The 16,159-nt window shown below is 50.2% G+C and overlaps 1 protein-coding gene across 7 annotated transcripts in view; it reads right to left on the bottom strand.

The window, feature by feature from the left end:
- Nucleotides 1-1,878: 1,878 nt before the first annotated feature.
- Nucleotides 1,879-16,159, bottom strand: part of Slc41a3 (solute carrier family 41 member 3) — a 48,949-nt gene continuing 34,668 nt past the window's right edge. For all 7 annotated transcript variants that reach the window (XM_031382568.1, XM_031382569.1, XM_031382566.1 and 4 more), the window contains 7 exons: nt 15,515-15,659; nt 13,786-13,932; nt 12,171-12,315; nt 8,259-8,338; nt 5,926-6,060; nt 4,051-4,199; nt 1,879-2,761 (listed from right to left, as the gene is read on the bottom strand). In XM_031382568.1, coding sequence (XP_031238428.1) covers nt 2,549-2,761; nt 4,051-4,199; nt 5,926-6,060; nt 8,259-8,338; nt 12,171-12,315; nt 13,786-13,932; nt 15,515-15,659 — 1,014 coding nt within the window. In that variant the 3' untranslated portion in view covers nt 1,879-2,548. The remainder of the gene's footprint in view (nt 2,762-4,050; nt 4,200-5,925; nt 6,061-8,258; nt 8,339-12,170; nt 12,316-13,785; nt 13,933-15,514; nt 15,660-16,159) is intronic.

The following is a 16,159-nucleotide window of genomic DNA, read 5'->3' as shown; positions in this document are numbered from 1 at the left end:
AGTATGTAAGTAAGCTCTCATATACTGCTTCAGCACCGGGCATGCCTTGCTATCTGCGGTGATGGTCATGATGGTTATCCCACTAAAACCATACCCCAAATTCTCCTACAGCTATAGGAGACATTACCAAAGAGTTCAGCTAGACTGTTCAAGAGTCATTCAGCACTTGAGGCAAGTTAGAAATGTGAAAGGTTGTTGGGCAACTCGGGAGCTGGTAGGATTCAAAAACATGGTAGTTTTGTACTTAATCTTTACAACAGCAAAGAACTATTTCTCAATGGATCGTGGAAATGTCTAAAGCCGCGGTTCTCAACCTTCCCAATGCTGAGACCCTTTAATACAGTTCCTCATGTGGTGGCAACTCCCAACCATAAAATTACTTCGTTGCTACTTCATAACTGTAATTTTGTTACTATTATGAATCTAATGTAAATGCCTGATATGCAGGATAGCTGATTGATACTTAACCCCCGAAAGGGTTGCAACCCACAGGTTGAGAACCACTGGGCTAGACAATGGGCTAGACCCAGAACAGACTTCCTAAAGTTTCACCCACACCAAGGAAAGGCTGTGATTGCTGTTTAGGGTCTGCTGCCTGTCTAATCTTATAGCAGCTTAGGTGAAATTATTTTACCTAAAATGTGCGATTTGCAAATCCATGAGGCACTGAACACAGCACCCCTTCCAGCTGTCACTCTCACCAGAAAGGACATGATTCTTCTTCACAAAACCTGACTGCACATCACACAGTGCTTCAGAAGTCGAGAGAACCAAGCTTCAGTGTATGGCCTGATCCACCACACCACCTCCCTTCTCACTGAACAAAGACGTGTTTGAGCCAAGTTATGGTTTAAAATTCAGTCTGAAACCTGATATGTGCATGACCACACTCAGCAAGTGCAATGGAAGCTCAGCTCTTTTTACCGTAACCATATTATTCTATGGCTCTATCTGCTTCTTTCGCAGAACTGATAAGAGCCAATTGTAGTAAGAATGTTGGTTTCTTAAAAACCCCACTTATGTTATAGGAATGTTTTTTGTCGTAATCCCAGGTGTGAGGTAAGAGGTGGTGTCACAGTGGGTGATTATGATTTGCCTCGTGTGCTAGCAGGGGTGTGATTTTTGCCAGCAGCAGATAGTTTAATTCTGGGGACTCTGGAGAGGGTATAAATGAGAGAGCCCAATATGACCTGTCATAGCTGCTGCTTTCCCTGATGTTGCCCTCAATCCTTCTGGTCCATTGCTGGATTGCTGTTTAGAGATAGCCTGATGAGGAAGACTGGACTTGCCCCTAATCAGCAGGAGGTAGTCTAAAGAAATCTGTGCTCCCTCTGCTCCTTCTAACCTTCTTTCTCTTCTACCTAGTGTTAGGGGGTTAAAAAGGATTAGAATGGAATGGTGGAATAAGGGTTGGAAGGGACATAGAGGTATAAGAGCCCAATAAAATAGCTAATAATAAATAAATAAGCCAACAACCAATGCTTAATGCCTCTGTGACATTGACTGGCTCAGGACAGAGAGGAGGGCTCTGCCCAGGTACCTGGGGCCTGGCCCACACTTGTGCTATAGAGTGCCCAACGACACCCCTCAGCTCATTCTCACCCACCTGGCTCTGTGCCTATAAGGAGGGTGACCTTGTGGGACATTAACCTATTCCCTAGGCCTTGAGCTCCTACCTGGGACTGGCAAATGGGAGTCCAGCTGGAGATGGATGGGCACAGTGTTGGGTCAGCACATCATCTTCCTTTAAGCAGTTGGCAGGTGACATGCACACTCAACCAAACCAAGAGAAATGGCGCACTAGAGAAAAATCATCGACTGCTTGGAGACTGAGCCTCACAGTGCCCCCTGACTACCTGAAGGACGGAGAACACCAAGTGCATATCAGCTATGTTTTATTATATATCTCTTGATTGCCAGAACCTAGACGGAAGGTTCTGCTGTAAAACAGAGAAAGTGGGAAATAAAAAGAAAAGCAGCCACAAGATTAAATGCTGGAGTATAGATGAGGGGGACACAGGGCCTGCCTGGGGTGAAGGTGTATGGTCACTGGGCCCAGAAAACTAGTAGCATGAGCCCAGGGAGCTGAGCCCAATGATGGCAGCAGAGTTAAGGGCATGGGTAGTCCTGAAACCTGGGGACGCAGAGGAGTCCCATCCCGATCCACCCAATGGATCACCAATCCAGGTTGTACCAACAGGCTCCTTCCTCAGCATCTTCAGCTTAGAACAGCCTGCCCTACACACACACACACAGACACACACAGACACACACAGACACACACACACACACACACACACACACACACAGAATCCAGGCATACATACTCACACACTTGCAAGCAGAGCTTCTGATGTCAGGGCTCTACCTCAGGCTCGGCTACCAACTTTAGAATCAAGGTGCGTGCTTGTCTCCCTGGCAGACTGATGAGGCCACTGCCCACGCAGAGAGATGTTTAGCAGCTTGAGGCCCCAGCAGGGGGAACGGCCTGCCAGACACTGTGGACTTGAGGGAAAGTTTCACGGAGACCCGCGAGTGGTAGGCTCAGTCAGGGAGGCACAGAAACCAGCTCTGAGACCAGCTCCTCAAGACTAGCTTTGCCCCTCAGTAACCAGTCCAAGAGGAAGCACAGTGCTAGCAGGCTCGTGCCCAGCAGGTCCCCCAGGCCTGTGAGGTAGGGGATACAGTGATTGTCAGGATCCAGGGCTTGGTGCCAGGTCAGCCGAACCATCACTTCTGCCAGGTACAGCAAGATTACCACCTGCCAGAAGAGGAGAGAGATGGACAACACGAATCAGAGACTCAGAGACAACCAAGGACACTACCAACCCCAGTATATTCCCCTTCTCCAGCTTGCTTGGGGCCTGCAGTGCCTTGGTCATGTGTTGGAAGCTTGGTTTCCACTGTGGCACTGAGGTGGGGGGAGGACCTTTCTGAGCTGGGGCTTAGTGAGAAACGGGAAGGTCGTGAATAAACTGATACTTCTTGAGGGAGTGGACCAAGTCCCCTGGGTTCTCAGAACAGGTGGTTAAGATGCCAGGCTGGGGATGTGGCTACTGACTGGCTTTCTAATGCATACTCACGGCTGGCTCCCTGTCCACTTTCCAATGTCTGTCACGTGCTGGTTGGACCCCCTAGCAACTTTAAGTGTAAGCAAATCAACTTCATTACCCAGCAACACAGAATAGGGTCGTCTGTCATCTAAAGAAGGCTCTGGACTCAACCATCATAAACCCCTTCTAGCAGCTGGGACCTGCCCTGGCCTCTGAAGTGCTACACCGGCAGGATGCCTCTCACCAGCCAGGACCTTCCCTGCTTGAACCCGTCCCTTGGGAGATTTGCTGAGTCCCTCAGGAAGCTTCCAAGGAGCAATCCACATGGCCCTACCCTGGTCCCACAGTCCCTACAGTCTTTATTAGTTCCTGCTTTGTTCCTTTTCCCTAAGTAAACTTGGACTTGCCTATGTGTAGAGACAAACGCTTCAGTGAACCCTCCTGAAACTGCCGGCCGTAGTGTCTATTGGCCTCTCTGCTGACACTCTAGGCCATCAGGGACATTAGCCAGCTGGCATCTCGGCAGTGCTGAGGACTCCCGCCAGCCCCAAAGCAGCAGCAGCCTAATCTCTCACACTGTCCACATGCTATCCTGCTGGAAGGAAAGACTATCTACTTCATCCATATGCCACCCTGCCTGGAGGAAAACTATCTGTGCCTTAAGTAGGAGCTTCTGTGAGGGGTAGACAGCCGGCTCAGCTTCCTGTGCAGAACGCAATGTGTCCACAGCTGCTGCTCCAGCATTGTGCGGCATGTGGAGTACAGTGCAAAGTGTTCAGGGTGAGGTGCAACCATGCAACATGCAGTGTGCAGTGGAGACGTGGTGCGAGGCGTGGGGCACACAGCACGGTGGCCTCTGTCTAGGCCATGCCACTGGGCTTGAGCAAGTTGGCTGAATCTTCGTATGATGGGGTCGGCGCTCGGTACTTCCCACAGCACCACTGATGCTAGCTGAGAGGCCCTGAAGGCTGTGTGTCTCTGCCACTGTCACCCTCACCTGGACCATGCCTGCCACCAGGTACAGCAACATGAAGACCTTGCTGCTTGTCACTGACTGGCCTTCCACCAGGCAGATGAGGTAGAAGAAAATCAGGTGTCCTGGGACCACCAGAAAGAGCAGGACTCGTGCCGATACAGAATTGATTTCTAGAAGGAATGGAACCAAGAGGGTCACAAAATCTACCTACTTGCAGAGGCCATCTTGGCAAAGAAGAGTCCCCAACAAGGCACCCAAGTTCCTTCACCTACTAATACCTAGGATGCAGCACACTCTATTAAGTGGGAACTCAGTCCTGGCCTTCCCTTCCTTCAAGGGACTGATGTTTGAGGGAAGAGATCAGAATCACGTAAGTGGCCAAGCAGAGGCCATTTCAAATGGCAAGAAATACTAAAAGATAATAGATTGATAGGTAGGTAGGTAGGTAGGTAGGTAGGTAGGTAGGTAGGTAGAGAGATGATAGATAGATAGATAGATAGATGGATAAAAATAAAAAAAAATCTCAGATCAGGAAGTGTGTATAAGTGGAAGAAGCCCTTAAGATCCCTGGGTGGAGGGGACATAGGCTGAGGCCTGACACTGGTGTGGGGGAGAGACTGGGGAGTGTGACATGCTCGCAGGGCCCCCGAGTGGCTCCTTGTACCTCAGTCCTGTCCATGCAGCTGGGGCACCAGCGAGCTCTGAGCTCTGCTTTCCTCTGCTCTCGTGAGTTTAAGGATCCCTAGAGAGTGAACTTCACCCAACCCAGACCCAACAGCAGAACCCTTGGAAATGATAGCAGGTGAATGTGACCCCCCTTCTCAAACACAGTTATCACTGTCCTCCTGAGAGTCAGGAAAAGTCAGGAGATCACACGGCAAACTCTGAGACTTCCAACAACAACATGAACTAAAGGAACCAGTGAACTAAGATAGTTGTGTTTGGTTGGTTTTACTTGTTAGAACAGAGTGTAGCTTCGTGACACTGCATTTACTGAGCATGTGCAAGACCCTGAGGTATTCATCCCCAGCTCCACAGAAACCACATTTGGGGCAGCAAAGAAGAGCAGGCTATCATATAGCCCAGGATGGCCTTCAACTTCTGATTCTCCTGCCCCCACCTCCCGAGTATTGGGATTTCAGGTGTGCAACACTGTGTCCACTTGAACATGATGCTGGGCCTTGAACACAGTCAACCGAGCTACATTCCCAGGCAACTGTGTGTGTGTGTGTGTGTGTGTGTGTGTGTTTGTGTGTTTCTTCAAGAGCTGTTTATTTTTTAGACAGTCTCTTATTGATTGCCCTGAAGCTCACCCATGGGGTGAGGCTTGCTGGCCAATAAGCCCCAGGAATTCACTCAGGGCCACTTCCCAGTACCGGGGACACAAGTGGACCATGCCTGTTCTTTGCTGTTGTTTTGTTTTGTAATATGGGTTCTAGGGATCGAACTCAGGTCTTTACACCTGTACAGCAAACCTGTTCTCCTGACACAGCCATCTCTTCAGCCTCAACTTTTCTCCATCAAAGGCATGTAAAGAAAGCCTAAAAGGGAAGCTGTGAAGTGGGTGAGTACCCCCCAATACACAGCACATGTCAAGCGGGGCAGCTGGACTACACACTCAAGAAAATTTGTAGGAAAACCATGTGTAAACAGTAAGAATTAAGTAAAATGCAGGATGCATAAATAACAGAAAGCTGTCTTCCAGTTTGTGAATGGCTTTAGAAAACATGGGAGCATGCACATGTGGTCACCATTACTTGTGAGGTAGACATCATTGCCACCTGAGCCCAGGGATTCAAGGCTAGCCTGTGCAGCATAGTGAGACCCCTTGCAAACATAAGAACAAGGGGGTGGGGGATAAGAAGGTCATGTGGCCTCATCAGACAGCATACTGACCTGAAGAGCAGAAAATGAAGCAGGGGTTAGGCCAGAATCTTTTCATCTGGACAGGGAGGACCCCAGGTGTGCTCCACATATGCAGAAAGGTGGAGATGCGGCTGGTCTGAATGGCCACCAGGTTGCCACCAACACCTGTGAGGAGAGAGGGTGTGGCACTTTCAACCTCTGGCTTCTAGCTCTTCCTGTAAACTGCTTTCTTTAGGATGGTGTCCTTGATTGGTGCAGCCATTCCCTATCTCCCTTTTCCTTGCCACCCAGATTTGCTGGGCATCCAGTGAAGGGTGTCTTCAGGGAGACTCAAGATGCTGAAGAATGGTGTACAAGACATCAATAAGTGCTACGCACACTCGTCTACTCCAGTCACATCCAAAATATCGGGAATAAAATCCTGATAAAGGATAAGAGGCAATAAGAATCCAAAAGGGGTTCTGTGCCTCCTGGATTTCAGACTAGTCGCTGGTATTCCCCTAACTCAGACATGTTTCAGATTAGTCTTTCCAATCATCAACACGGCCTCATAATTAGGCATAAAGGTACCCCAAGAAATGATTTGTAAATGGTTAAGATTGGGCATTGTCTCCTGGCCGACACAATGTTTCCAACTATCCTAGTTTAATGTTTTAAGTACTAGAGAGTAATTGAAAGGTTTCTTTCACTCTAAGACATTAGCTGAAAGTGTTAGGTCGATTCCCCTCTGCCTGCCTCCAGCTAGAAACAGAGAATTAGCATAAGAATACCTCAACAGGGAGGGCTCCACCCCTCTTCCTCCTGTTTCACACCTAGCTACCAGACCCTGTTGACCTTGGTGTGTGGGGGTCGTTTTGCCTACGTGACTTCTGTCTAGCACTAGGACTGGGGGAAGAAGGGCTTGGACTCACATGCAAGACTAGCACTAGAACTTAGATGGGCTAGGACTCAGATTCATGTATCTCTCGCAGTCCCCCGGGCCCAGAGCACTTGGGCCAGGGGGATACAGCACCAGTTCAGAAGAGATAGCTGCTGCTTTAGACCTAGTATGTTTCAGATAGCCTCAGAGGTACCTCAACTGTTGAGCTGCCAGATTTTTCATTTCTCTTTTGCAATGATTGTAAAAGCCTCATGTTGTTTTTAAAAGAAATACACTCAGATTTAACACCACTCGTGTGTAGTCTGTTTGTCAAAGCCGAATCCTGTGTCCACCTGGCCAGAATCCATCGTCCCGCGGAACAAGGGACCCCGCGAGAAACCCCGGTCCGCGGCAAATAAGACCCAGGAGCCCAGAAGAACAAGAGCATGTTCACACCCTGGAATTCTGAGACATCCTGGTGAGGATGTGATCCCTGCAGGACGAGGTGGTCTAGCTGGCCACAGCCTTCTCTTGGCATGCCCCTGACAGGAGTCCACAGCCTAGCAACAACTCTCCCTAGCTAGGCCAGGGAGATGGCCCAGAGTCTGAGATCAGTCACGTGGGTGGCCCCAGTGAAGAAAGGCATTGACCTGCAGGCAGAGGATAGCTGGGCATTTACTTCTCTTGACTTTTTAAAGTGCACAACTTTAAAAAGAAGAAGGGAAAGAAATTCATTATGCTTATAGATTCTGTTCTTTATCCCAGTTCCCAACCTCTCAATCTGTCGGCTCCCTGGTAACCAGAATGCAGCTTCCCACAGCTAGGATGGCAGGAAGGCCCGGCCAGGCAGCACTTCCTTCAGGCCGGGAATGGCTCCAGCTAGCCCTAGCTGACATCTCTGAGCAGTTAGGAGAGGAGTCAGGGTGTTAGCACCCCAAATCCTGCAGACCAATGACAGTAAGGCAGTGGAAGGAAGTGAGTCCATGCAGGACAGTGGGGACGTGTGGGACCGAGTGCCTCACAGGTCGTGCTGGTTGTCGCCATGCCTAGAGAGTAAACCCACTACTGTCATGGGCTTCATTTTTAAGATGAAGACAGGAATCTAGAGTCTCATGTGTAAATGTCTAAGTTTTAATGCCATCAATGACTCTAAAACAAACTAAGCAAACCTGGCCTAGTGCTTGCTCCTATAATACCAGTACTTGGGAGACTAAGGTAGAAAGATCATCACACGGGTTCAAGGTCAACCTGCACTACACAGAGTAGTGTGTTCCAGGGTGCTCTGATATACAAAGTGAGACCCTGTCAAAAGCAAATTGGTGTTCTTCATTCCCCTTATCCTGTGGGGCCCCTTCAGAGCCCATCTGAGAACATCAAGCCTAACAGAACCTGCAGGCTGTGCAGCCTCAGCTTGCCCAGTCACCTCACAACCCAAGGCTTGTATACCAGTATTCAGTCCCTACCCAGCCCAGGGTCCCTAAGAGGAGCCCCGCCCACCACTTACCACATATGACTGGAGTCAGGACAGCCATGCCTTTAAACTCATGTTTTGAAATGGTTTTGCTCAGGATGAGGCCTCCAAAACTGGGGAGAGAATGGAGCTGACATTAGAGTGGCCAGGCCAACTGTCCATTGGCCACCTTCCTGGGCTTGAAAAATACCATTCCTTCCCTGCACAGAATGTCTGCTGCAACCACAGAATGGACAGCAGTTTCCTACCAGAGAACATGGTAGGACCAACTAACTCTACAGCCCTCCGGGTCTCACCAGCAGCTATGCTGGGACAGTGACTAGGATGAGGGACTCAGATAGCCACTATGCTGGGTGGCTTTTTGTCAACCCGACAAAAACCTACACATATCTGGGAAGAAGGGACCTTGATTAAGCTCACCAGATTGGCCTGTAGGCAAGTCTGTGATGCATTTTCTTGATTGATGACTGATGGGGAGGGCCCAGCCTAGTGTGGGTGGTGCCACCCCTGGACAGGTGATCTTGGGTTATATAAAAAAGTAACCTGAACAAGCCATGGGGACCAAACCAGTAAATAGCACTTCTCCGTGGCCCCTGCTTCAGTTTTTGCCTTCAGAGTCCTGTTTTGAGCTCCTGCCTACACTTCCCTTAGTGATAGACTCTTAAGTTGTAAGCTGATATAATCCCTTTCCTCCCCAAGTTATTTTTGGTCATGATGTTTTATCACAGCAATAGTGTGGTGGTTTGACTATGTTTGGCCCATGGAAAGTGGCACTATTAGTCTGTGTGTCACTTGTTGGCCTCGTTGGAGGAAGTGAGTCACTGTGACGGTGGGCTTAGAGATCATACACTCAGTCTCCATCCAGTGCCAAAGAACCAACCAGTCTTCTCCTGGCTACCTTCCCATCAAGATGGGGAGTTCTCCGCTCCTTCTCCAGCACCGTGTCTGCCTGGACGCTGCCATGCTTCCCGCCTTGATGATGATGGACTGAACCTCTGAACCTCTAAGCCAGCCCCGATTACATGTTGTTCTTTGCAAGGGATGCCTTGGTCATGGTGCCTGTTCACAGCAATGCAAACCCTAACTAAGACGAATAGTAACGCTAAGACACCTGCACAGGTGTCTCATTATGGCCAGTATCCCACAGCATCAGGACAGGCCGTGGAGCTGGGCTGTGCACTTCTCGATTGCTCTGCCCAGCTTCAGCCTTCCTAGCTGTCAGTACTTCTGCACTCTGCCTCAGAAGAGTGGATGAGGCCTAGGTAAGAGGTTCAGAGTGTCCGGTGAGTGCAGCTCACTCACACCAGAACACAGGCAAGACAGAACTCTCTGTGGAGAGGCCGTACCAGCACCTGCCACCCTCACTTGAGTGTTCTAGGGCTCTTGGGAGGGAGGGGGTTGAGGAACTTGGCTGGAATAAGAAACACCTGTAGATTGCTGGGGCACACTTCTGGCTGTGCCTCCTGGGATGTGTCCCTGGGGCCACACCCTGCCCTGGTCTTTTCTTCTTTTCTACACACATAGACTCATCTCCACGTTCTGCCTACCAGCACAGGGCCAACCAACCCTGCTGAACCCTCTAAAACCATGAGCAAATCAGTTCCTCTCCCCCAGGTTGTTTCTGTCAGGTGTTTTTGTCAGTGACACAAACAGCAACCACAAGGAAAATTAGCACCAGAGACACGAAGTCACTCGTGTGGCCAATCCTGACCAAGCTGGAGAAATCTGGCGATCTGGGCTAGGGAAGCTTAGAACGTTCTGAGTGGAGTTAGTGAGAGATCAGGGTGGCAACAGAAACTTGAGGCAGTGAAGGGCTTCTCTGGGGCTTCTGACAGGAATGAGGGCTCCACAGGAAACTGAGCTAGGAGCCATTAACGATATATCCTGGTAAAGAATTTTGTAACAATATTCCAGTAGGACTAGGACTGACTCACGAGGCCCACTACTAGCTGAGAAAACAAAGGCATCAATAGGTTCTGCGGGACAGAAAGTCAGTTTTCTTCCAGGCGGGGCCCCTGGTAGACAGCCTATGCTACAGTGGGCAGCCCCTGCAGCCAAGTGCATGTAGACAGACAGCAGTAAATGGGCTCAGTAGGATGGATATCCATCCATCCATCCATCCATCCATCCATCCATCCATCCATCCATCCATCCATCCGTGGAGGACCTGAAGTTGGGAAAAGCAACGGGAGAGAATCCTGAGGAGTTGGATGTGGAAGCCTGGGGTGTGAGTTTGCTCAAAGTAAAATGTATTTATGTACAAAGGGGTAAAAAAGGAATTTTGCTTATTTCAGTTATGCCTTGAAAGTGCTGGGGCTGGATATAAATAACTTATTTGGAGGAAATGTTGAGGCAGCACAGCACTCAGGCTGTAGTATAGTAATTCTGGCTGGGTTTAGTTAGATTTACAGTGAGAAAGCAGATCAGAAGGACCTGAGGAAAATATACAAGTCTAGAAAAACTGCAGAGGATGTGGCTGTCAAAGAGATTAGTGACAGTCAAGAGAAGCCAAGCACTTTGCACTGGGACAACGGGAATGCCTGAAGGCATCTCAGGAATTGACCAGACCTGACCCATCCCTGGCTCCAGGAAAGAAGCTAAATATTTGAATTCCTCAGTGGCTGGACTCCCTTGCTACCTGCAGGGCTAGCTAGGGAGTATCTTTCTGAATTGAGCACCCTGCGCTCAACGGCTGCTGTAGACATGGTCCAAGGGATACTTTGGAGCTAGTGGAAGACCTTGGTGCTGAACACACAGTACTGCTTTGCAAGCGTGAGGAATGCAAGCGTAGGAGGTCATAGAGGCTCCCATCTACATTTCAGAAGAAGTCCTCAGAGTCAGGCAATGTATGGCAAGATGAGGATCTCTTCAGGCAGCCTGAGGGGGTGATGTGTGAAGCTGGGAGGGTCAAGCCTAGGCTAAAGGGGGCCTCCAGGATGTTCAAGGTGCCACGGTATAGAGGCGGCAAATATAGAGACCCTGTGGGCAGGTGATAAAAGGCCATAGGGGCTGGACTTCCCAAGCCCATTGAAGCCCCTATCACACAACCATGTGCCCCGGATGCCAGACACAGGGCTACAGATTTAAAACCTGCCTTGCCATGTTACAGTCTTAGTCTGGTAGTCTACTATGTTTTCTCTGAATCACTGTGTGTTGGGAGCATACAACTTTGTTTTTGACTTACAGAGAGAGTCTAGTCTCAGAAGAGACCTTGAGCTTACATTGCTAGATAACGTGGAGTTTGTTAGCACCATGGGGATGCCTGCCACTAACCCGCACACATTTTGCACTGTAAGATAGAGGTGAACTTTTGGGAATGACAGTGGGATGTTATGGTTTGAAGTGATTTGTCTGTGTGCCAGCTTGACAAGGGGTGGATTGTGGTGGCTATTTAAAAAAAAAAAAAGGAGATCTCACTATGTAGCCCTAGACAGCCTTGGACTCATCTAGACTGGGTTGGCCTCAGACTCAGAGATCGCCCTGCCTCTGCCTATCTCACCTGCTTACTTGATAGATTTAGATTCACCAGGCAATCAGCACCACATGTGCCTATCAGGACATTTCCAGAGAGGGTTTGACAGTGACTGATCACTGGGACTCTGACTTGAGGGATGGATTAACCCCTTGATAGATTAAGAATCTTCCTGTTGGGAGGTAGTGAAAGGCAGGAGGTATGGCTAGATAGAAGGAGGAGGTCACTAGGGATGTGACTCCCTGGAAGCCACATCTTGGCCTGGCCTCTTCCCATATCATGAGCACCTCTGAAGTGAACGGCCTTCACTATGATGTGCTTCTGGGGTTACAGTCTATCCTAGAGCACATGGCCCAGTGATCACAGACTGAAGCCCCTGAAGCAGAGAGAAAAGTAAGCCTTCCTTCCCTGAAGTTGTTTCCGGCAGGCATTTCTGTCACAGAACTGAGGGGCCGTTGTCCCACGCTGCTCACCTGCTGATGATCATAGCTAGGATGATGGGAAACCACCCATACTTCAGGATCTTCATGATGGGCGGGTTCTGCTTGGCAATGAAGATCCACAGAGGGGTGAGAGCCAAGAAGCCGACGCAGACCAGAGGTGTCAGATACCATGTGTCTGAGGGAAAGCAGACATACAAAGCTCAAATGGCCAAGGCTGGCACATAGGAGCTGGTTGGAGTATGGTCTTTCATAGGTGAGATATAAGTTGGGAACGGAGAGCACTTGCCATTTAGAGGGCTGTCTCACCATACCTGCCAAAGAGCAACAGTTAAGCAATGGGAAGCCCCTCTCTGTCCTGCCCCATCCCTGCACTTCTCTGATGCTCTGGCAATTGTCAAGACCCTTGGTCAGGTTTTCCCTTACCCAGTGGGCCAGGCCCACCATCTTCCTGAGCGTATGCAGTATAATAAACAGCACTAGGACAGGGTATGAGCAGGTAGCAGATGCATGACAGTTCTCCATATCTCGGCTTATAGCAGTTACCAGGGCACATGGCTGCAGGGGTGGGATCAGGATGAAGCTTTCTCCTGGGTAAGACATTATTATTCTGTATTATTATTCTGTATTATTGTGGGATATAGATCAGGCTGGCCCGGTAGCCACTCATTTCCCAGAGCCACCTCCAGCTGTGAGGTCAGTGTTCCACCTACCCAGGGCCCTTGCCTCTGTTCTCTTCCTGCCTGGTTCTCTAACTCCACTTCCCACATGTGCACAGAACATTGACTCACTTAGAATCATCCTTGCACCTTGTTCCTACTCTCCTGAGTAGCCCCAGTGCTAGATGGCTATACATGCTGTGCGTCCCACTCTACTCTGGGTGGTGTCTCTGGGTGTGGTGTCACCACCACCCCCTTATTCCCCACAGCCCACAATTATGGTCCCTTCATCTGCCACAGGTGCTCCAAGCTAGCTACAGACAAAGTGCTTCTATGGCCAGCTTCTGCGCCATCCCACTAACACTCAGGGACACAGCAGCCTGTGCAAGTGTCTTGGGAAGGCGCCCTGGCCAGGCTCTCCATAACTTCTGACAGGAGCCCTCCAGCTCCCACCTCACACTCATGCATCTTCCTGACAGCTCCTTCATGTGTGAGCTAACTCACTTCCCAGTCACTGGAGACAGCTAACTCACTTCCCAGTCCCTGAAGACCTGACTCCTGGGGCCAGGCCCACCTTCTTCCTGAGCATGTGCAGTGCTGTGAGAGGAGGGAGGTGGGGCTCTTATTTGCTTTGCAAATGAAATGCAAATAATGAACTCCTGTGCTTGTCAGACTGGCCGAAAAGTACAACTAGGTCATCTTATCTGATTCTGAGGCTCCTCATTGTCACCTAAGAGGACAGACAGTACAGGAATCAGTCCAGCCTGGACATCGGTGCCCCAGGTACAGTGGAGGGCACTGTTTTATCTGTACCTGTTGCTTATTTCTCAAACCTCCAAACCCTTCCCACGGGGCACTGAGCTGTGCTAGACATTTCCAACAACTGTAGACTTGAGCTGCTTGTGTGTGTGTGTGTGTGTGTGTGTGTGTGTGTGTGTGTGTGTAAGAGAGAGACATCTGCTCATGCCCCTCCCTAGAGCCTTCCCTACCTTTGTGGTTGTAGAAGAAGCTGCTCATCAGGGCCAGGATGGTCAGGGTGATGAGGTCTCCCAGGCTGGCTGCAATGGGTGTGGCGATGTTATCAGGGTTGACCCCAAACTTCCGAGCACCAATCACTATGCAGATCATTAGAATTCCTGCAGTGGGAGAAGGAGGAGGTCCAAGGAGTAGTTGGTGGTGAGATGGCTTAGAGGCTCCCTCCTCCACCCTCAGGAAGGGTCAAGCAGGTGGTCAGAAACATAATAGTTTATATATATATATATATATGAAAGCCTAGATGCTCAGCAGGCTGCCTACCTCCCTAAGTTTCTGTCACTGGCTGGAACCTGTGGGGGTGGCAGAGGGTGGCCTGAAAACCCTGAAGACACGCCTGAGCAGGCAGGTAGCTTCTGACCTCTGGAAGCCCCTGGGATTACAGGGACACAGCATTCACAGCCTCCGCTGCATGGAGGGCTATTCCAAGGATGCTCTAGGCAAGAGTAGCCTGAGGGGCAGAGGGACCTGGCCTCCAGGATCTGCTGAGTCCTTTGAGCAACCTTCCTGGGAGACATTTCTTAGGTTCAAGCCCCAATGGAAGCTGAGGAGGGAGGACAGGTGGATGTGTGTCCCAACACCACCGGGGTGGAAGGCTCTGCCCGGACATCAGAGACATTCTGGGAGTCCCTTATCCCAGGAGCCCAGCTATACTGTCCCTGAGTCACATGATGAAACACATGACCCTGAGATATAGATGGTGATGGGCTTCATGGCTTGGCTGGGAGATCAGAGCAGCACATCTCCAGGGTCTCAGCCCGGGGACCCTCCGTTCTGTCTGAGGAAACCTGCTCTGTATGTAGCCTTGCAAGCCTCATTAATTGCTAGCTGGGGCTTAGCCTATGTCAGCAGGTTCCCCTTGGTTCTTCAAAACATTAGGCATCTTGGCTTTAAGAATTTAACACCAACTCAAGAATCCTTTGACTCTAGAAATATTTACAGCAAGGTCCTGCCTGCACTCGGTCCCTAGTACCACAAAACGAATAGCTAAGAATAAAAAGGACTACATTCACCCTCGATTCTGTCCTGATACTGCCACCACCTGCCACATTCTGTCCTGTGTGACCAAGCCAGCACCCTGCTTCTTCTTTCTCAACTCCAGCTCCAAGTGAACCTGAATTTACACAACTGAGTCAATGGGCTGGTGCTGGTCCCACTGAAGCCCCATAACAGACACTACTATGCATGCTTGTAATCCCAGCACTCAGGAAGCTGAGGCAGAAGGCTTGTTATAATTGTGAGCTAATTTGCACATGGTCCTGTACGTGGTTCTGCTGACACATGTAGAGGCCAATGAACCAGAAGCTTCTATGCTCAGTCAGGTGCCTGACTTCAGCAAGGAGTAGCAAACTGAAGTCTGGCAAGGCTGAGAGAAGGGACAGCCGAGTTCCCTCGGGCATGCACATGCTCTCTGGGCATACACATGTACACACACACACACACACACACACACACACACACACACACCTGGGACAGGGCACAGGGCAGACTGAGGACCTAGTGGGCTCTTCCCACCCGCTACCACACCTCTGGAGTTCCATACTAGTGCCACAGCAGCTTCATTGCAAACCTCTCTGAGAACCTTAACAAAACAGCAGAGAAGCAGCCAGCCTGGGGCCTGGGACCTGGTGTCTGGGGTACTTGGGGCTTGTGGTCTGGGGTCTGGGGTCCATGGGCATGGCTCACCTAGGGCCAAGGCAGCAAGGAAGGCGGTGATGACGCTGCTCGTGCACAGCAAGGCCACCTTGGCCCAATCGAACTCCTCGTGGGACACTGTGCCCAGCATCAGGGAGGCCACTGCAGCCAGGAGCCCCACAACAGTGGCCTGCATCTGCCAAGACAGAAATCAGACCCATGAGAAGGGTCCTTGACCACTGTCACCCTCCCTGTCCTTCTTTCTGACTTTTGGTCACCTCAAGGGTCAAACAAGACCCTTCTATCCTTCACGCAGGGCCCTGCTGGCAGTCCTCCTCCTCAGCACTTCCTCCCTGAAAAGCCTCCCTGTCTACCTCTGTCCCATGTGAGATGCCACCTTCAGGAGGAGAACAGGCTCTTGAAGGGACGTGTGCCTCTGACTGGCCTCTCATTCCCATGGTAGCCCCAGACCCACAGTAATATCACATATGCCGGTCTCACGGCCTAGCTATCCTGTCCCCAGCTCAGTCTCCTTACAGCTACTTCTCTGTCTCTGGAGCATGATGACCAAGGATGAAGGAACACAGGTAGAGCCTTGTAATGTCTATGGGCAAGAGGAGCAGGTGAGTGAGTGTGTGCATGTGAGTGTGTGCGTGTGTGTGTGTGTGTGTGTGCATGTGTGTGTGTGTGTGTGTG

Source organism: Mastomys coucha, unplaced genomic scaffold (genome assembly GCF_008632895.1).
Source record: "Mastomys coucha isolate ucsf_1 unplaced genomic scaffold, UCSF_Mcou_1 pScaffold20, whole genome shotgun sequence".
Lineage (NCBI taxonomy): Eukaryota > Metazoa > Chordata > Mammalia > Rodentia > Muridae > Mastomys > Mastomys coucha.
Note: the sequence above shows the minus strand (reverse complement) of the source record. Positions and strands in the feature narration are given on the sequence as shown.